Raw genomic sequence first — 19,874 nt, 5'->3', positions numbered from 1 at the left:
GCTTCAGTATCACATGGCCGGGCCAATACTTCAATATACAAAAGCAGAGAACTAAGCTTCAATACACCACACCTACCGCACAACAAGCAAGTAGATATAGTAAACTATATCATCACTTGGTTCAATTTACCCCCTAATTGAATTTGTCTTTTTATTTCTCCATGCATAAGTGGAATTTTAAATTCAAATTTTACAAGGTGGTAGTAGACATCACAAAAAATGTCAAAAAAATATAAATTTATATTTCAATGATTGATTTTTTATTAAATGCACTACCCCGTCAAGATGCTGATGAAAAAATCATGATGCATTTTCTTAGCATATTTCATGATGTCTACCATCATCTCACAAAATTTTAACTTAAGATTCCACTTGTGCATGGAGAAACAAAAAAGATAAAATGTGTTAGGGGATATATTGAACCAAATGATATAGTTTGGAGGGCAAACTGAACCAAAAAATAGTTTAGGGGGTAATTCGGACTTTGGCCATAGTTGAGGGTAGTAATTTGGATTTTTTTCTATAGTAAATATAGGTAGAGTGGCCAGTCTTGAGAGTTCACCACCCAAGGATGTGGTTAACTAACCGGAGTTCCATCTGCATTTTTTTTCTAGTTGTATTGTATGAAGTTGCCTGGCGACCCATGCATGGAGGCCATGTGAATGAGCACACCGAGGCCCGTAAATCTATACGGCGCCATGATGGCCAGTGCACTTTGGCATCTTAAACAAAAATGAAATTCTACCCCGTCAGGAGTAGTATAAGCTCAAAGTCACACGAGACAGGCAGGCCTCCCCCGACACCCCCATGTTGACAAATGAAGAATCCCGAGGAGGAGGTGAGGCAAGCCAACAAACAATAGACATATACAGTAATACAGAAGCACTAGCGCTTCTTCAGCCCCCACACCCACACGCTACCACAACAATCTTGAGAGAGAGCTCACCGGCGGCAGTCATGGATCTGGTGACGGGGGCGATGGGCAACCTCGCCCCCAAGCTGTACCAGCTGCTCCAAGGTGAATACGAGCTGCAGAAGGGTGTGAGGAAGAAGCTCGAGTTCCTCGATCAGGAGCTGGAGAGCATCAAGCCTGCCCTTGACCAGGTGGCACAAGTGCCGTGGGATCAGCATCACACGCAGGTCAAGGTCTGGGCGCGTCAGATGAGGGAGGCGTCCTACGACATAGAAGATCTGCTCGACACCTTCCTTGTGCGTGTCCAGGGTTCTGAGCCCGTTGACCAGAGCAAGCTCAAACGCGCCCTGAAGAAGATGGGTGGCCTGTTCGGAAAAGCCAAGGCTCGCCGTGACATTTCTAGTGCCATCGAAGACATCAAGAAGCAACTCCAGGAGGTGGCTGACCGGCGCGACAGGTACAAAATCGACGAGATTGTGGCCAAACCTGCTGACACTTCGGCAATTGATCCTCGTCTTGAGGCTATGTACAAAGAGGTGACTCAGCTCATTGGTATTGATAAGTCAAGAGGTGAGCTCCTATCAATGCTTTCGTCGCCCCAGGGGAATGAGGTGTCCCATGAGAAGATGAAGATAGTTTCAGTTGTCGGAGTTGGAGGATTGGGCAAGACAACTCTTGCCAAAGCAGTGTATGATGAGCTTAAATCGCAATTTGATTGTGGGGCTTTTGTTCCGGTTGGTAGAAATCCTGACGTGAAGAAAGTCCTAAGAGACATTCTTATAGATCTTGACAATAAAGAATTCAGGGAGCCGAAATATGATATATTGGACGTAAGGCAGCTCATCAACGAACTCAAAGATTTCCTCCAAAGCAAGAGGTATGAATTATTAGCCATTTTCTGATACTCCGCGCTGCAAATTAAGAGTGTATTTTCCACTGTAATTCTATCATTAGTGCAGTATAGAATTATTTTGTTACACCGGTGCCAACAACCCAACAGTGCCAAGTTTGGTATGCTTACATGGTTTTAAATAGCGGGCTATAGCCCCACTATAGCCCCGCTATAGCCTTCTTAGAGAGTCTCCGCTACGCTATTTGTATTTGTGCCACTATGGTAGCTATGGAAGCTAATTGAGCTATAGCTGTGCTAAATGGCATAGCTTTAGCGCCGCTATAGCCTTATACTTAGCTCGGTGCTACTGCTTTGGTCGTTTTGACAACTGAATATTTGATTGTATTAATTTTGTTGTATTATCAACTTAAATAATGTTCCTGTAGCCCTAGAAATATATTTATGTTTATGAAATTCCCTAATTACTATGTTTTTGTGCATCTATTACTTGTATTTTCCATGGTTCAATGGTAAACCGCTATTTGTCATAGCCCGCTATAGCCTCTTAGCCTCGGAAAAAATACGCCGCTATTTATCATAGCCCGCTATTTAAAACCATGTATGCTTACCATTTCATGCATATATCTTTGGATCTTAATTAAAACCTTAACTAATTTTTACGAATGTTGTTAACTTATTATCGATCGGTCAAAATGTACAATGTAATTCTTTGAAATGATGATTTTTTTAAATCCTTCATCTAGTCATAATAACTCCTTGTTTTGTAGATGGCTTAAACATATTTTACTAACGGAGGCTCTTGACATGCAGATATTTTATTGTTATCGACGATGTATGGGAGACAAGATATTGGAAGAAAATAGAATTGGCTTTGGTTGAGAATGACAGAGGAAGTATAGTAATAAAAACTACACGTAAATCAGAAGTTGCCACCGGTGTTATTTACCAGCTACGACCACTCTCAGATGATGACTCCAAAATGTTGTTATTCACAAGGCTGTTTGATGGTGGAGGTGAACGTCCTGCAAATCTTCCTGCCGAAGCATGTGAAAAGATTATGAGAAAATGTGATGGTGTACCATTAGCTATCATCACAATGGCTAGTATGCTTGTGGGTAAAAAAACGGAAGACTGGCTTGCTGTGTGCGACTCTCCTGGTTTCTATCGCGGTAATGATGGCCAGCAAGCACATGATACTGAGTGGATATTGTCTCTTAGCTACTATGATCTGCCTATGCATCTAAAGACTTGCTTATTGTATCTAAGTGTGTATCCCGAAGACTATTCCATTCGGAAAGATAGATTGATATGGAGATGGATAGCTGAAGGTTTCGTGGAGATGAAAACAGGAACCAGCTTGTTTCAGCTGGGGGAGGAATACTTCAATCAGCTCGTAAATAGAAGCATGATCCAGGCAGTCTGGGAAGAGGAGGACGAAGGTGGGGACATATTTGCGTGCCAAGTTCATGACATGGTGCTCGATCTCGTCCGTGGGTTGTCATACGAAGAAAACTTTGTGACTATCTCAAATGATGACAAAGTCACGTCACCTTCAGGAAACAAGGTGCGCAGATTAGCTCACCAGAACAGAGTGATGAAGCAATTAACCCAGCAGGAAGATGACACGGGCATGGCAAGAGTGAGGTCATTGGTTGCCTGTAGGTGTGATATTGGAAGTTGGGTCTTGCATCCAAGCTTTAAACTCTTGCGTGTGCTAGCTTTAGAGGGATGCAACTGTGAAGAAGGCTGGCAGGGTCTTAAGCACCTTGGAGATCTACTTCATTTGAGGTACCTTGGGCTACAAGGTGCATATGGTATTTATGAGCTCCCGGAAGAAATAGGAAAGCTCAAGTTTCTACAGACACTTGACTTGGACGGTTCTGGCATTCGGGTACTGCCATTTGGCGTTTGCCAGTTAACGCAGCTGGTCTGCCTACGTGGTGGCTCCCGTGCGTGCGCGCCGGATGGGTTGCTGAAGAAGCTGACGTCATTGGAGGAGCTGCGTATATGTATCGACAACCTGAATCACGAGTCCAAGCGGCAATTTGTGAAGGCCCTCGGCAACCTGAGCGAACTCAGAGTGCTTAGCATTAATAGCATTCGCGGTTTTTTGGAAGAGACAGTGTTGTCGGATCTAGCGCAGTCGCTAGGGAATCTCCACAAGCTCCAGCGTCTATCACTAAGCTATGGTTATAAAACCCCAAGGATTAGCCCTCCGTCGGTGGAGTGGGACAGGGTGGTGCTTTCACAGCATCTCCAAAGTTTGATAGTAGAAAGTGTAGCGCTCCGTCGGCTGCCATCATGGATTAGCCCTGCACGTCTCCCCAGTCTATGCTACTTGGACTTAAAAGTGGATAATATAGACGAGGCCGGTCTGCGAGCCGTGGGCGGGTTGCCACAGCTCCGTCGGCTCGATCTGTCAACGCCTCGGCCGTGGTTCTTGTCGTCCGGTTCCACAGCAAGTGTTGTTATTGCCGGCGATGGCTTCTTCCAGAAGTTGCGACATTGCAGATTCTCGGGCTGGATGGTGCAGTTTGTGGTCAACGAGGACTCGGCTTGTGTTCCATTTAGCCTCTGGAATGGAAAGCAGCAGGGTGCTCTGGCGGCCTTTGGTTCCAGCACAGAGGACGAGTCCTCCAGCAGATCAGTCCCACCAACCGTAGTGCCAAATCTCCAAGACCTCGAGTTTCATGTTCCCGTCAGGGCCCTATACAAGGATGGGAACGGTAGCTGCCACAGCCTGGGGTTGCACTGCCTCCCTTCGCTTCGCAGAGTCAAAGTATATGTCGACTGTGAGGGTGCCTCTCCCGATGAGGTGGAGAAAGTAGAGGCTGAGCTGAGGCACGAAGCACAACTCCATCCCAACAGCCTCATGCTCCATCTCCAACGACTGAATGAAGATGCTCCAGCTGACTCAACGGATCAAATCGGCGATAAGGTACATACCAGATGCTCTGCTCACTCGGGTTCGTATGTGAATTCAACAATTTTTTATTTTTTATACTGACGATCAAATTCCTTCCCGCTTCCAGTCCAAGGATGGTGATGATTTGTGTGAGGAGGAAGAGGAAGAGGAAGGTGAGGTCTCATCTGCTGGCGATGAGGTCATTGCCACGGAGTTAGGAGCCGATCCCACCAGCGCTTGAATCGGTTGGACGCAAGTCATCCTTATTTCCTTCCCGTAGCATACATGTAAGCAGACTCATTTCGGACCCTTGCATTCTATTTCAACATTATTATTATTTCTTCATCTGTTTCATTTTCTTCGGTTTCTTCCGTTGCACTACCTTCTTCCACGTTAATAGTCCGTCTGGGAATCAGTTACTAGCATGCGTGTTTTCAATGTTCCTCAGTTCGCTGGCAAACGGACTGTATTTTACTTCCTCCAGGTATACATATAATTAAGGAAAAGGTCCAATTTACTAATCCGATGAAGATTCTCTTACTTCTTGGTCTGTTTTATTTTATTCTTTTTCTACCATCTTCTTGGATGTTATGCCATGAATATGTTACTATAATGTTTTTGCTTTGGTAGGTTAGATTGCATGCCGTATTATACCCTATTTATTGATCTTTAATAATTGCATTAATACACAAATTAAATCTCTTGGCAGCTAATCCTCGGCATATCAAATTTCGTTCAGTAGTATTGCACATGTCCGATCCGTTCTTGTGTCTGAGTTCCATTTCCGATGACTTTCGTCGCTCATTAACGTTGGTTTCAGCGTGTGGAAGATTTTAGGTTTTTTGACCACCTTCTCCTCTGCCCTCTCGCAGGTCCAGCTTGGCTTGCTCAATGGGAGGACTTAATTTCACCACGTTGGAATTGTGGCACTACGTGTGACCTGGCGCAAATGGGGCCTTCCTGTCTATCTTTGTGGGTCCATGTACTTTCATTGCTTCTTAGCTTAGAAAAAACAAAAAAAAAATAGAAAACCAGAAAAAAAACAAAAAAAGCAAAACCTAAAAACTACAAAAATGCATTATTTCTATATTTCTTTTTTTGGGTTCATTGCTTCTTAGCTTAGAAAAAAACAAAAAACCAGAAAAAAAATGCAAAACCTAAAAACTACAAAAAAAATGCATTATTTCTATATTTCTTTTTTTTTGGGTGGGTGGGTAGGGAACTCCGCCTATGCAACTTGAAGTAACACTTAATTTCGCATAGCTGGTCCCAAGCCCAGAAAAAAAGGAGGAGGGGCTACCCATTCACATTGCTGAGATGTTGTAACACTTTAACTGTTTGGTCATATGGTTTTGTTCCCATCGTTCTTATGGTTTTAAGCCCATCGGTCAGTTCCATGACAAAAATATTCTCAGATTTGAATAGTGCTGCATCCTAGGAACAAAGATCGTCATGGATCTGGCAAGGTGGGTTGTTCCCTCCTCTACTTCTCCAATCTCCAGCACACCCCGCTCTTCGTCCCCCATGAGCCCGGCCCCTCTCAATCCCCTCCTGCTCCAGGTATGCCCTCCCTTTCTCTTCCCTTTCTGTTGTGGGTAGGTCCCTGACTAGGTGTGTGATGCGTCTTAGGTCGTTTCGGTAATGTGTTCGATGATATGCCTCCGAGGTTATCCTTGCATTGGTTTGATAAATTGTTAGTTCCCCTTCACAGATCAGACAAACTCTAGGTAAAATGCCTCTAGCTCCTCCTTGATGTGTTGTATTTATGCAAATTGTTCCTGTTCTGAATAATCTAGTTCTTACACTTGATATGTGATGAAGAATTATTTATAAGCTCCAGAACATGCTATATGCGAAGGTGTATATACTCTAAACATGTGCTTGTATAGGCTATAAAACAAGCATTTGACCTGTATTGAAAGTATTCTCTATATGGCTCAAAAAGTTTGGATGTTCTGTTGAGAACATTTGTTTGTTGACCGAACATATTCTCTATATGGCTCAAAAAGTTTGGCATCTTTCTTGTTCTAAACATGTTTATGCAAGTATGATCTCTGCATATCCATCTGGTACTTATCTGAATTATATTGTGGATCCATGTCTTAGTTTTTATTTGGACATGAGCCTACTGTCAATAAAGAAAACTGATAGTAAGGACCCCAATAATTTTCACTTCTTTTGGTGCCCCTCTGCACTTCATCCTGATCTTAAATTCTACTTAATCGTAGATGCAATTCATGCACAATTGAGCGAAAACTCATTGATAACCGTCTCTGTTGCTGAAGATATATCATAAAACATGAATATAGCTTTGTTCTAGGAAGCAATATGTTGCTCTTTCATTGATAATCGTCTTTCTCAATGCACGTTCATGGGATGCAGCTGTAAAAAGCTTTCCCAGGGAACACCAGATATAACCCGGTGATCTTTCTTGTTCCAAAGTTTATTTTGGTTGCTTGTTTATATATTTTCTTGCACCTGTATCAGCTTAATGTGGTATCAAGATTAATTAATATATTGCTGCTATGTTTCTCTTTATCATCTTATTGCAGCTTGGCTTCTGGCAATTGCTATGATGTATGATGGTGTATCTTTGTTAATCCTTTTTCCGGTATTGAATACACTTGGAGCATGAATTACCTTCTGAACCTTCTATCACTTGAGTTTCTTTATAACATTTCATTGCTGGTAGCATTTGGTGCAGAAAAACTGACAATTCTGTTTGGTCTACAGGTTGTGGTTAAAAAGGGCCCATCTTCCCCTCCTTTGTTTGTTCCTGCGTCCCCTCCTCCCTTACTCTGGTGACTATGGACGACTTATTTGTTGCTGTCGATGCCAATTGTGTGAGATACATCTGAGAAAGATTTTTTTACTAAGCACTTGTGCATGCCGATATACATCTGAGAACAAATTTTTTTACTGAGCACTTGTCCATGCCGATGATAATAGTTTTCATTCTGCCTAAGCACTTGTTCAATGCCAATGATGATTTTTCTTACTTCATTCTATAATTTTGCCGAGGCATTGGACATTTTCAATGATGTTTTTTGGATGCTACACTTGAGATGAGGCATTGGACATGTGCAGTGATGGCTAATTTTTTTCATACTAAACATGAGCCGAGGCATTGGACATGTGCAATGATGGTTAATATTTCTCATACTAAACTTGAGCTGAGAGAAAAAAATTCTCAGCTTGAATATGTAAGCTATGCTACTAATGTTTTTTCTTCTTATTTGACAAAGTACAGTGGTTGATACAATATCAGCTCTACCGATGTCCTTGATATTCTTTCAGCTCATTGATGAACTGTGGAGATTCTTGCTTCGACAGCTGTGGTAAGCATCTGACCAAACATCTTGATTTATACATTTAGTATATGACCTCATTATATATGTATTGGATGCTATATCACTTGCAATTGCAGTAAGCTCATGATGTACACATTTGTTGTCAATGTTGGTGCTCCCTAACTACTTACTGTATTGATATATTTATGAGAGCTGATTATTTTTATGATATATCATATATGCCATGTAGAAAGCATTGACCTGAGTTTTGTTGATACTCTGTTTTACTGCTTCGGAGCCAGAACAAGAACAAGAATCCGAGCCAGAACCTGAACTATTTTGTGCAGTCACACATACAGATGAGTAAAAATATTGAGACTGTCTGCATTCTACTGCTTGTCTGATAAAAAAGACAGTAACCTATTCATTCTAATGTATATGAGAATGGCCTGTTTTTTTTACTGTTTTCAGCTTGGACTTACAGATTTAAAACTTATTTACTTTGATGCTTTTCTTGATTATATTATGTTGCTCTTCTGGGTACTGAACAGATGCTCTTGCTTGATTTATTTTACTGTTGGTTAACTCCCAATTTGAGTAATATACTTGCTTTCTGCAGGTCACATGCTTCAATCTCGGTTCGTTAGGAAGTGAAGGGCTACATTTTGGTATGTTTGTGCATTTCATATTAGCTGGTAGTTGCCTCGTGCTAATGAGTTTGGATATCTTAATACTTTGATCATAATAGAAAGAGGCTACATGCATGGTTAAATCTGAAATAGATGCATGATGGATGCAGTCTATGCTACTTTGGCAATTAATCCTCATCTTGAGGCTATGTAGAAAGAGGTGAAGCAGCTCATTGGTATTGATAATTCAAGGGGTGGGGTCATATCAATGGTCTCATCGCCCTAGTGGGACGAGGTGCCCCACGAGATGATGAAGATTGTATCAGTTGTTGGAGGGGGATTGTGCAAGACTACTCTTGCCAAGTAGTGTATGATGAGCTTAAACCTCAACTCGATTGTGGGGCCTCTGTTTTGGTTGGCCGAAATCCTGATTTGAAGAAAGTTTTTATGGATATTCTTTTATATCTTCACCAAGGGCGACAATGAACATGTTGACGCTCGTTAATAACACCTTTTTAGTGTTGTTTTAGTGTGGTTTTCATACTCATTCTTATACTAACCCGCCACTTGGCACTTGAAATAACCTCATTTTTGCATATGTATTTGGTTTTGGAACAATGTTCTTTTTTGAAGGAAAATGGACCTAAATGAACTACTTTTGCACAATGCTCAAAACCATGGACGGAAACGCAGAACTCACTTAGGAAACAGGCCTCGAAAAGGGCCCAGGGCACCCCAAATCCAAGCCTAAACACCTAGCTTGGCCCGGTCCGAAGCCTAAACACAAAGCAAGGAAAGTTGACTAATTATGAGAAACACACTCTAAGAGCATCTCCAAGAGTTTGCCATATTTTACTTGGCATATCTTGTGTTTTGTCAACTTCTAAAAAGATATGCCAAGTAAAAAAAAAACTTATCTCCAACAGTTTGGCATAATTCACTTGTCAAATCTAGATCTAACTTACATCAGGAACCCTGAGAGAGAAACAAAATTATATTTATGCCCTTCCACCTCTTGAAAACTTAAATCAGGAACCCTTCTCTGTTATTTATTTCTTTTTTCACCCTCCCACCTGACTAGAAACCACGATGCCAACCGCGCGCCGCGCGCGTATATTTACGCGTTGGAGGCTGGTTTTTCCTAAGTTGCCAGAAACTGACAAGTCTTTTGCCAAACTGTTGGAGGAGTATTTTTAACGTTTTTGCCAAAAATCAAAGATGACAACTCGATTTGCCAAACTACTGGAGATGCTCTTATAACCACAAATGGAAAGACAGAAGCTAGCAAACGCCTCCGCGGGGAAAAAAATTGGGTACAGCAGGGCTGTAAACCTGCGCCCGTACAGTCCCATCTAGATATCTGCCACGTGGCCTAAAGAGCATCAGATTGAATGAGTTTTTGCTTGCGCCCAGCGCATGTGCGCTCCGCTCGGCTCGTCCACCCAGCCCATGCGCGGCTCGTAATCTTCCTCGGCTCGTTAGCTTCTAATCTTGATCGGCTCGCTAGGGCCGGCAGCATCTACACCGACGCAAGCATGATCACAGCCCGTCGAGGTAGCAGCGGATCATCCAGGTGTGGCCGCCGGCCCTGAACTCGCCGGACAGGAGGGGGCTGCCGTTGTCGCCGCGCGTGTGCTTGAGCCGCGAGTAGCCCTCCACCTTGAGCATGTGGTGCCCGGTGCCGACCGCCCTCGCGACGACGCTGGACACGGTCACCTCCTCCGGGAGCAACGTGCGGATCAGGTCGTCGTCCTCGGCACCGGCAGCTAGGGGCGCATACAACGGGGACATCGCCGCCGAATAATCGTCGCCAGTGGGAACTAGCTAAACTAGAGGTGATAATGGGCAAGTGCGAGTAGTATTAGAGGTGGAAATGGATCATGACTCTATACTTTTATCGCAATCCAACTTGATCTTCATATATACTCTATTTTTAGCTCAAAATTCTATAAAACAAAAGTTGGGCTCTTTTTAAGTTGTACCCTAGATTATATCTAGATTAAATTATTTTAGTCTCCTTACCACCTCTACTAGAAGTACTATACGACTACGACATGGCCTATCCCGACCACGTACGGAATTATGGCCTTATATATACCATGAAAAAACAAGCTTATACATACCAATATATAAATTATATCCTACAAGTATATATTAAATATTGTACGGAAGCCGAAATGAACGCTTCGATATTTATCCCTCAAAAAACAGAAATAGGTAGGTGATGCGATGGGCATCGATCATGCGCGATAAAATCCTCGCGTCAATCTCGTGAACTCCTATCGTTCCCATCGCCGGCCCTAGGAAACTAAGCTTGCGCGCGCCCGCGTCTCTTTGCGCTCGATCTGCCATGCCAGCGTCGGCGGCCATGCCGGCGCCACCGTGCGACCAGGAGGGGTGCTCACGATGACCGTCGGCTCCTACTCGGAGGCCACGAAGCTGGCCAACGGCAGTTGCGCCAAGTCTGCCCTGGTCCACGTCGGCGGCCACTCCTGGCGCGTCGTCTTCGACCCCAACGGGAGGCTCGCCGGCACCACCGGGTTCATGTCCCTCTACCTCCTGATGGACGAAGATGAAGGAGGCGGCGGGGCAGCTGCCGCCGCCGCAGCCGGGGACGACGTCCACGTGTTGTTCATTTTGATGATGCGCGACGTGGGAGGCGGGACGCGGTATCTCACGTCCGGCAAGGTCGCCGCCGCCTTCGGCCGGAAAGGGGACGCGTGCGGCTACGAGCGCTTCGTCTCGCGCGAGCACTTCGTGGAGTTTTTCAAGAGCGGCGATCGCTTCGCGATCCGATGCGAATGCGACCTCACTGTTTTTCCAGCGGGCAGTCGGCCAGAGCTCGGAGCCAGCCGCCGAGGTGTCGTCGTCACGCTCTCTAGCCACTCGAGTCCATCCGGCGAGAAGGCGCCGCCGCCAACTCCTGCCCCGGTGAATCCATCCGTCGGGAGGCCAGCACCACCGCCGTCATCTGCCTCGCCGGAGCCATCTGATGGGCCGAGGGGACAGCCGCCGCCGGAACCGCCCGTCCTGAGGGCCAGGGTGCCACCGCTGTCCGGGCTGCACGCGGATCTAGGCCGCCTCCAAGCGACGAAGGAAGGGGCAGACGTGGAGTTCGAGGTCGGCGGCAAGATTTTCGCCGCGCACAAGTCCGTGCTCGCCGCCCGGTCGGCAGTTTTCAAGGAGGAGTTCTTCGGCCCGACCAAGGAGAAGGACACCAGCTACGTGCGCATCAGCGACATGCACCCGGAGTCGTTCGAGGCCCTCCTGCATTTCATGTACACCGACTCGCTGCCGGAGATGACCATGAATTCACTGAAAGATGGGGCCGCGCTCGCCGAGGATCTCATCGCTGCCGGCCGGTACAACCTGAAGGATCTCAAGTCACTGACGGAGAACAAGCTGTGTAGCCATGTCGGCGTGAGCACGGTCCTGCTGATGCTGGCAATAGCGGAGCAATACCAGTGCTGCAAGCTGAAGAAGATGTGCCTAGGGTTCATCGGTTCTAGAGCCAACGCGTGGGCGATCATGGCGACGAACGACATTGAGAATCTGGCAAGAAGCAGCCCCAGCCCTCTGCCGTGAAGGATGTGATCGTTGAGATTTTGGAGACAAGGATGGCGAGGAGCATGCGTCTCATCAAAGCTTTCATTTTTGCTTGCTGTTTCCAGATGCTCCTTTTGGTGTTTATTTGGTATTCATAAAAAACATTAGAGATGCAGTGGTCATTCTTTTCATCTAGAGAAACACTACGGCAAGCTTAACACTGGCCTGTATTGACGAAGTTATTTTAGTTTCAGCATACGTTGTAATCGTGTGGTACTTGGTCATTTTTCAATAAATGTTGTGAGGTTTATGTTTCCCTATAGGAAAAAGTTCAGTTTAATTTACATCCTCAAACTATCACAAAAGTCCAATTTTCAACCATCAACGTTGAAATCGGATAAGAGAGACCATACAACTGTTAAACCCAGACAAATTTAGCCCCTTATATAGTTTTCCATTTTGTGTGAGAACTAAAATTATTCATATTTCAACTAAAAAATTCATAAGTAATTCATTTTAAGTTAAAAAATCATGAAATAAGCATCAAAAGTTTTAAAAAATGTAACTATATAGTGGCATAATACTTGTAAGTTATTCAGATATAATTCTTTTATGTTCATAATATTTGGATGTTTGTGGTTATGCCTATTTTCTTTTGAATAACTAAGATTCAAGTAGAGCAATAATAGATAGGTTATATTTTAGACAATTTTTAGTACTAATTTTCTATTTTTTTCTAATTTAAAATAAATTAGTTTTGATTTTTTAGATCTAACTAGAATTTTTTTTCATTTTTAAAATATAAAATCACCTTCGAAACTACAGTAAGAGCCAATCCGTCCGGTTTCGAAGTTGGATGGTCTTTGTTGTCCGATTTTGCAATTAAAAGATTTAAAATGGACTTTTACGATAGTTGGAGGGTATAAATCGGATTTTTTCCTTTCCTCTATGCATGTCTTTCTGCGCATTTGGAGCATCACATTCAATTTAATTATGTGCTTTCTGCGATTTTGAAGACGAGCAGCATCCATTGTGCACCTGTACTGGAGCAGCTGTGCCATGGAGGATAGTGGTGTTCTTCTGGAGTTCCAATGACGATTCAAGATGCTTGGATCATTGTGCTCTTGTACGCAGTAATTTACAAAAGTGATTTCTTGCTGCATACTAACTGGGCAAAAATTGATAATTAGTACAATTAGGGTGTGCGATATAATCAACAACCAAAACCAATATTCCACAAAAAAAACAACCAAAACCAATAAATCTGGTAGTATGTTTGGAAGATCACGCGAAGGCGTGATTTGCAGGTCTACAACTGACGACGTGATCGCCTGAGAGAGAACGGCCGCGCGCCTCTGGCGTTCTGCCATGTCGGCGCCAATACCAAAGCCGCCGCCGCGACCATCAGTCCAGCAGGCAGCGGCGCCGGCGGGAGCATCAAGCAGGGCGCCTGCACCGGCGCTGCGCTCCTCCATCTCCATGTCCGGCCTGCCCGCGGATCTCGGCCGCCTTCTCGAGACCAAGCAGGGCGCGGAAGTGGACTTCGAGGTGTGCGGCAAGGTGTTCGCCGCGCACAAGCTCGTGCTCGCCGCCCGGTCGTCGGTCTTCATGGAGGATTTCTTCGGCCCAGCCAAGGAGAAGGCCACCGGCAGCAGCCACATCCGCATCTGCGACATGCACCCCGACGCGTTCGAGGCCCTGCTGCATTACCTGTACACCGACTCGCTGCCGGCGACGGTGCCGAACGCGAGGGAAGAGGCCGCCGTGATAGCCCAGGATCTGATCGTGGCGGCTGACCGGTACAATCTCAAGGACCTGAAGCCGGTCACTGAGAACAAGCTGTGCAAGCACAGCTTCAGCGCAAGCACGGTGCTGCCGATGCTGGTGGTAGCCGAGCACCACCAGTGCTGGAAGCTCAAGGACAAGTGCCTGGAGTTCATCGCTGCTGGGAGGAACACGAGAGCGGTCATGGCGACGGATGACGTCGAGCATCTGGCGAGGCGTTGCCCCGCTGTTGTCAAGGAAGTGCTCGCCAAGATTCTGGACGCAAGGGAGGCGACGCCAAGCAACCCTCTGATGGTCAGCGTAGATGTCTCCTACATTTATGCCTTGATTTTCATGGTGCCCTTGGGCTTATGTGTTCTGCTTCTTCATGTGTTATTCCGTTAAAATTGGTGATCTAGTTGTCGATCAAACTCGAATGGATCGGCACTTGTGTGGCTGATCTTTACACATAATGCCCTTTTTTACACTCTTTTTCAAGAATCAGTTCAGTTCCATTTAAATAGATAATGAAAAGAAAAATCCAGTACGCATGCATTTTGGCATGTGTATGTATTCAAAGTTTGCAATTCAGAAGAAAGGGAAAAAAGACCCAATTCTGATTTTACGGTCGACTCAACCCTCCGCTCTCACATTTCTCTTTTCCCCTTTTTCATTTTCTCCTTCCTCCACCTTGGCTCGCTTCGTCTTCCGCCGGCAGCGCCGCGCCCGCGCGCTTGCCCCGGCCGCGGCCGCCGCCGCCTCAATTCCCCTCCGCACGCCGCACCTACGCCTCCTTCCGGCGGCTCCGTCCGCCTCCTTCCGGCAGCTCCCTCCGTGGGCCGCACCTCCGCCTCCCTTCCCGGCGCCAGCAGCCCGCGGCGCCGGATCTGCGGCGGCAGCAGCGCGCCGGGGCGGGACCGCGGCGGCGCCGCCGCGCAGGTAAATTTTTTTTTTTGCAAAATTTTTTTCCTGAATTTTTCTTCTGATTTTGGATTAATTTTTTTCAGAGCTTTTTCTTTTCGTTTGGATGCATAAAAAAATTTTCAATGTTTTCTCGTTTTGAATGTAAAAGTTTTCTCCTCAATTTTTATTTGTTTGTTCTTTGAAATTTTTCCTTTCCAACTTTTCTCGTCAAATTTTTTCGCTTCCTCAATTTTTTTCCCTTGAAAACTTTTCAGAAAAATTTTTTATCACAAAACGACAAAAAAGTTACTAAAAATAGAAAAAAAGTCGGAAAATCGATCGTACGGAGCAAAAGTTACAGTCGCCCGCAAACTAGCGAACCCCAAAAAAAGAATCTCTGAACTATGTGAGAACACCACTGCCGTGCCATGTCAACCCTTAACTGCCGTGCCACTGCACGTAGAACTCAAAATTTCAGCAAAGGAACAAGATGGTCAGCTTGGCTCGGTTCTGCTGCCAATCTTGTGCAGCATTGATCTCTCTCTTCTGTAGCATATGCCTGGAAGAAGTACTAGTAAGCTTCTTGGTTTAAGATAGTGTGCCGTTCTGAAACTCAAACTTGGTCACACTACAAGAAATCCATTGATCCATGACGAATTTTTTGTGACGTTTATGAAAACCGTCATAAACAGGCAGGATCTATGACGATTTATGAATTTTCGTCACAGATTTGCAAAAAGACCATATGGGCTCTAATTTGGGCTTAGTTTCCGTGACATACCTCTGAAAACGTCATAGAATGAAAATAGAAATCGTCACGAATTTGATATGGTGCTCGAAAATACGTTATAATTTTTTAACATGAACGTACGAATTAGCGTAAGACTAAGTTCACATATGCATTCAAGTTGCTACATAATATTTTGTACAAGCTTAAATTCATATTTCATTAGTTTTTTATGAATTTCTATAGCAAAGGAAAATCTGCCTTTATTTTTGTCATGAAAAAATCATTCTGACCAATCTCAATATTTTCTTGGGCCAGGTGGTAGTAAATTTTTTTTTTAAAAAGGCTCAGCTCATTTTTCCCTTGTCTCTAGGGCCTCATCTCTCCCTCTCTCCCTGTTGGCATGCGTTGGTGCAGCTCCTCATGTTTTGGAGCTAAAAATAAAAAGAGCTGATTTTTCCCTTATCTCTAGGGCCTCATCTCTCCCTCTCTCCGTGTTGGCATGCGCAGGTGCAGCTCCTCATGTTTTGGAGCTAAAAAAAATAAAAAGAGGCAAAGAAGAGAATCGAACTTGCGTCTTGGAGTTGAGAATCAAACTCCCTCTCTCCGTGTTGGCATGCGCAGGTGCAGCTCCTCATGTTTTGGAGCTAAAAAAAATAAAAAGAGGCAAAGAAGAGCGTCTTGGAGTTGAGAATCAAACTCCCTACCACTGCGTTGCGCCCTTGTTGTTTGTGATCTTATTCATAACGTTAACTTATTATATCTGCTCGCTTGTGGTCATTCAGTAAATCCTTTGGTGTAGAGAGCGTCCCTTGTTTTAATTTGGATAAAAAGAGAAAAGCAATGAGAGATGGGGCGTCGAACCAGGGTCGCGGACGTAGTATCCCCGGCGCCCTACCACTGCGCAAAGTCTTGGTTTGTGCCATTGTGGGTAATAATAAATTTTATAGAATAATCTTGTAACGTGTGGCCCTGTGATTAAGAACATGTGTGTGATTCATCTTTTCCCTTTTTAATCCAGAATTAAATTTTGTAATCAATATTTATCTCTCATAAGAACTCCAAATTTGACAGTTTTTCTTTCTAAATTTTTCTAAAATTTGGATCTTTTATTTAGCGGCTTTGCATGGTATGTTCATTGCAATATCTTGATTGTTTTTGTATAACATGTTTATTCCAACGAAATAGAGAACTGAAAAGCATGTTTTCGCATAAAAATTGCTAAGGTAACTTGATATTTTTCAATGCTATGGTCAACATAAGGTGGTGGCCAAATTTGAGGTGTGTACAAGTTCGAACATGTTATGACATGTTCAAATCTCAAAGTTTGACTTAAGTTATAAGAAACTATGAGAGAGATGTATTCTTTTATGTACAGTGTATGTTCATACTTTTCTTAAACTATTTAGGTTTTTTATGGCAAGCTAATAAACTAAAAATATATTGTCATATCAATTTATAGAATTTTCTGACTAGATTTAGATATTACTGTAATTATTATATGGTAACTCAGAGAAAAAAATTGAATTATTTCAAGAAGGCAATTGAATTTTTCATCCAATTCTAGGATATGGACTAGAATGGAATATATGATACTAAATATATTTTCTGTATATTTTCTGAATCTTTTTGGACTTATACATAGTTCAACTTGAATTACTTTCGATAAACACGTAAAAATTTATTTAAATGATAAAAAATATTAAATCTATTATAAAATCTTGAAACTCCTGCAAAACAACTTTGATATTTTCTATTACATTTCCAAAGTGTATTTGGTATTCAAGACATTTTGTTTTGCAGGTTTGTTCACAATAGTGCTTTAAATGGAAAAAGAAAAAGAAAAACATTAAACTGAGATAAACATGGAGCGTTTTTGTCTGGGCCTACCCGGCCCAATAATTTCTGACCATCCATACTTGATCCAACGGCTAGGATCGCACTCACATGGTATAAAAGATGCCCAAGTTCCACAAACCCTAAGCTTCCTCATCCCTTCCGCACCGCCGCGCCGGCGCCTCCACTCCCCTCCGAGAACCACTCCCTTCCACCTCAGATCTACGCGCACCTCCCCATGTCCACAAGCTAGGGGAGTGCGCGAGCTCCCTACGGCCAGACGAGCTTGAGCTCCACCGGTCTCCGGGACGGCAACGGCAGGGCCTGAGGCGACCGTGCCGCGCGGCATCCGCGCTCGCCCGTGGCGGCGACGGCAGTTGCAAGTCGGCTACCTCCACGCCCCTGCTCCTCCATGCGCTGCTCTTGCGTCCTGCTCCTCCGACTCGATTGCAGTACGGCAGTGTGCGGCATGGGACGTGGCAGCCTGTGGGGCTCGTGCGCCTCATCGCCGATTACCCGGTCTCTCCTTCCCCGGCCCCCGTGCCATCGAGCCGCCGCAGGTGAGATCTGCCTCCCTTCCATAAGATTTCGAAATGGAACGGGTGCCATCGAACTCTCTCTCTCTCTCTCTCTCCCCGATTTGTTTACTGATGTCCCCCAAATCGATTTGGTTTTAGACCATCGGAGCACCCATGCGTGTGGCCGGCTTTTCTAGCGCCCAAAGTAAGGGCCTGCTTATCCCCCTTTGGTGCGTGCTTTTGGAGATTGAGTCATTGTTTGCTGCCTAAATATGAGAAGTAGCTTTTTGCATCTTGCACTTGAAGTATTCGAAAATATCTGTTAATCACATTGTGCCAACTGCCAATTTGCTGGATTAAATCCGATAGATGTAATGCCTATTACAAATTACAACACATGATTGAATCTGTAAATTTCAGTTTTTGCCTTACTAGTGGAAGAATGTTTCAATTTGCTCTAGCATAAACACTGTCTTGTCTGAACATTTGAAGTTGTTTTTGCAGCATCTATCTTTTTGGCAAAAATAACTGAAGTGTCCATCCTTGCCCACTTGTAAAAATCTGATCCCTAACTGGTGAGATGATTTTTCTTTTTATTGTTCAACTATAGTCCAAGGTTTTTAAAGCGGTAAGGCGAGGCGAGGCGATGGGGAGCCGCTCAGTCGCCTAGGCGACGCCTAGGCGGACTAGGGCGGGCTAAGGCGATGGGGAACCGCCTTTTCGCCTAGGCGACGCCTTGAAAACAGAGCTATAGCCATTCTTCCAATTTAAATATTGCTTATGATATCATGATGGTTTTCAGGCTTATAAGTGAAGATGCACGAGCCATAAAAATTGGTGAAATGATTGCAAGCAGGGAAGCACTTGGGTATCCCTGTATGAGTTGTTGAATCAATTTGCGGTGAATCGGTTTGTAGTGAATCAATCTGGCACCCCTGTGGCCTGTGGGTAAGTTATCACCGAATGACCACTTTTCTCCACAGTACCTTTTACTACTAATCTGTACGGATAGACCTGCTATCTAATTTAAGCATGCATGTTCCTTGGTAATTTAGTAATTTGACCTGCTATTAGTTTTATTTCTTGTAGTGTCATCCTGCTGAAGCATGAGGGTTGAAGACTTGAAGCTAGAGGTTGTCTATGGACTATACAGCGATGAAAGTGTCAGACTGTAAAGTTAAATCGTCAAAATGAAATTCATGTGTAATGTGTAAATTAATTGTGTATGCTGATAGTTAATGGGTATGTACATATGATTTGTATCAAATTTGTAAAAAGACCCGTGAAATTGTATTGCATGTCACATGGGCCTGACCTATAGTTAACTGGATTTGAATTGGGCCATAAATGAAACCTGTGTAATTGTATTATTTGGTGCATGTCATTGGACACGTTAGCAGACGCATCATTATCGCAAACCACATAGTTGCCATGTCATGGAAAGAAATTCGTGACGAAATTTTAAGAAACGTCACGAGGTGTAATCTATGACGCTCAATATATGACGTAATTTGAGATCGTCAGAGATACTGTTTTATGACGGTTTTTTAGTGATCTGTGACGAAATTTAATCGTTATGGATCAACAGATTTTTTGTAGTGTCAATTGACATGCCGTTCTGAAACTCAATCTGTCATCATTTATCAACATCTAGATCAATACCCTTACTTCATCTAAGGTGCCGACGCTTGATTACACCATCGCTTACAAGAACCATTACGCTTTCAACCTCAAGATCAGCTGCGCCCCGTTTTCATCCTTGATCATAAAACGACCATTCTACTGCTAGTTGCAGAACTAGACACCATTCAGAGTCTGATTCTAGATATACAGGTGTACAATACCTGTGTTTGAAAGTTTCATCATAATGCACGAGTTGCAACCTTCTGCAATTTCCAACAACAGACAAATTGTACACCGTACTGCTGAAAAAAATTATCTGGAACACAAGGAAATATGCCCTCTTACAATGGTTTCGAGAAACACGCAA

The 19,874-nt window shown here is 44.0% G+C and overlaps 3 protein-coding genes and 2 long non-coding RNA genes across 7 annotated transcripts; all 5 read left to right on the top strand.

Moving 5' to 3' along the window:
• Positions 1 to 848: 848 nt before the first annotated feature.
• LOC120663022 (disease resistance protein Pik-2-like) lies at positions 849 to 6,053 on the top strand. Of its 3 annotated transcripts, XR_005670261.1 has the most exons (3): positions 4,680 to 4,704; positions 4,799 to 4,958; positions 5,544 to 6,053. XR_005670261.1 is itself a non-coding variant. In XM_039942058.1 (2 exons), exons 1-2 carry the CDS (start codon positions 958 to 960, stop codon positions 3,359 to 3,361), a joined length of 843 nt encoding a protein of 280 aa, XP_039797992.1. In that variant the 5' UTR covers positions 849 to 957; the 3' UTR covers positions 3,362 to 3,384. The 3 variants fall into 3 exon arrangements, 2 of the variants coding, with proteins under 2 accessions (XP_039797992.1, XP_039797991.1); XM_039942058.1 differs by lacking the exons at positions 4,680 to 4,704; positions 4,799 to 4,958; positions 5,544 to 6,053 and adding exons at positions 849 to 1,790; positions 3,352 to 3,384; XM_039942057.1 differs by lacking the exons at positions 4,680 to 4,704; positions 4,799 to 4,958 and adding an exon at positions 853 to 1,790.
• Positions 6,054 to 7,465: 1,412 nt separating this feature from the next.
• Positions 7,466 to 9,015, top strand: LOC120663035. The gene is made up of 2 exons (XR_005670268.1): positions 7,466 to 8,009; positions 8,264 to 9,015. It is a non-coding gene; the product is annotated as an uncharacterized LOC120663035 (long non-coding RNA).
• Positions 9,016 to 10,996: 1,981 nt separating this feature from the next.
• Positions 10,997 to 12,175, top strand: LOC120659123. Its single transcript, XM_039937177.1, has one exon. It carries the CDS (start codon positions 10,997 to 10,999, stop codon positions 12,173 to 12,175), a length of 1,179 nt encoding a protein of 392 aa, XP_039793111.1.
• A 1,329-nt stretch (positions 12,176 to 13,504) lies between these two features.
• Positions 13,505 to 14,305, top strand: LOC120659122 (BTB/POZ and MATH domain-containing protein 2-like). The gene has a single exon (XM_039937176.1). The coding sequence runs from the start codon at positions 13,505 to 13,507 to the stop codon at positions 14,303 to 14,305; it is 801 nt and encodes a 266-aa protein (XP_039793110.1).
• Positions 14,306 to 18,210: 3,905 nt separating this feature from the next.
• On the top strand, positions 18,211 to 19,254 carry LOC120663036. The gene is made up of 3 exons (XR_005670269.1): positions 18,211 to 18,459; positions 18,687 to 18,832; positions 18,974 to 19,254. It is a non-coding gene; the product is annotated as an uncharacterized LOC120663036 (long non-coding RNA).
• Positions 19,255 to 19,874: the final 620 nt, after the last annotated feature.

This window comes from Panicum virgatum, chromosome 2N (assembly GCF_016808335.1).
Source record: "Panicum virgatum strain AP13 chromosome 2N, P.virgatum_v5, whole genome shotgun sequence".
NCBI classification, from domain to species: domain Eukaryota; kingdom Viridiplantae; phylum Streptophyta; class Magnoliopsida; order Poales; family Poaceae; genus Panicum; species Panicum virgatum.
This window is presented reverse-complemented; position numbering and strand designations above follow the sequence as displayed.

Excerpts from the sequence above, each read along its gene's own strand:
- LOC120663022 (XM_039942057.1), top strand. The coding sequence starts at position 958 with ATGGATCTGGTGACGGGGGCGATGGGCAACCTCGCCCCCAAGCTGTAC. Across the intron at positions 1,791-5,543 it reads GATTTCCTCCAAAGCAAGAG|GTCCAGCTTGGCTTGCTCAA; the intron begins GTATGAATTATT and ends GCCCTCTCGCAG.
- LOC120659123 (XM_039937177.1), top strand. The coding sequence starts at position 10,997 with ATGACCGTCGGCTCCTACTCGGAGGCCACGAAGCTGGCCAACGGCAGT.
- LOC120659122 (XM_039937176.1), top strand. The coding sequence starts at position 13,505 with ATGTCGGCGCCAATACCAAAGCCGCCGCCGCGACCATCAGTCCAGCAG.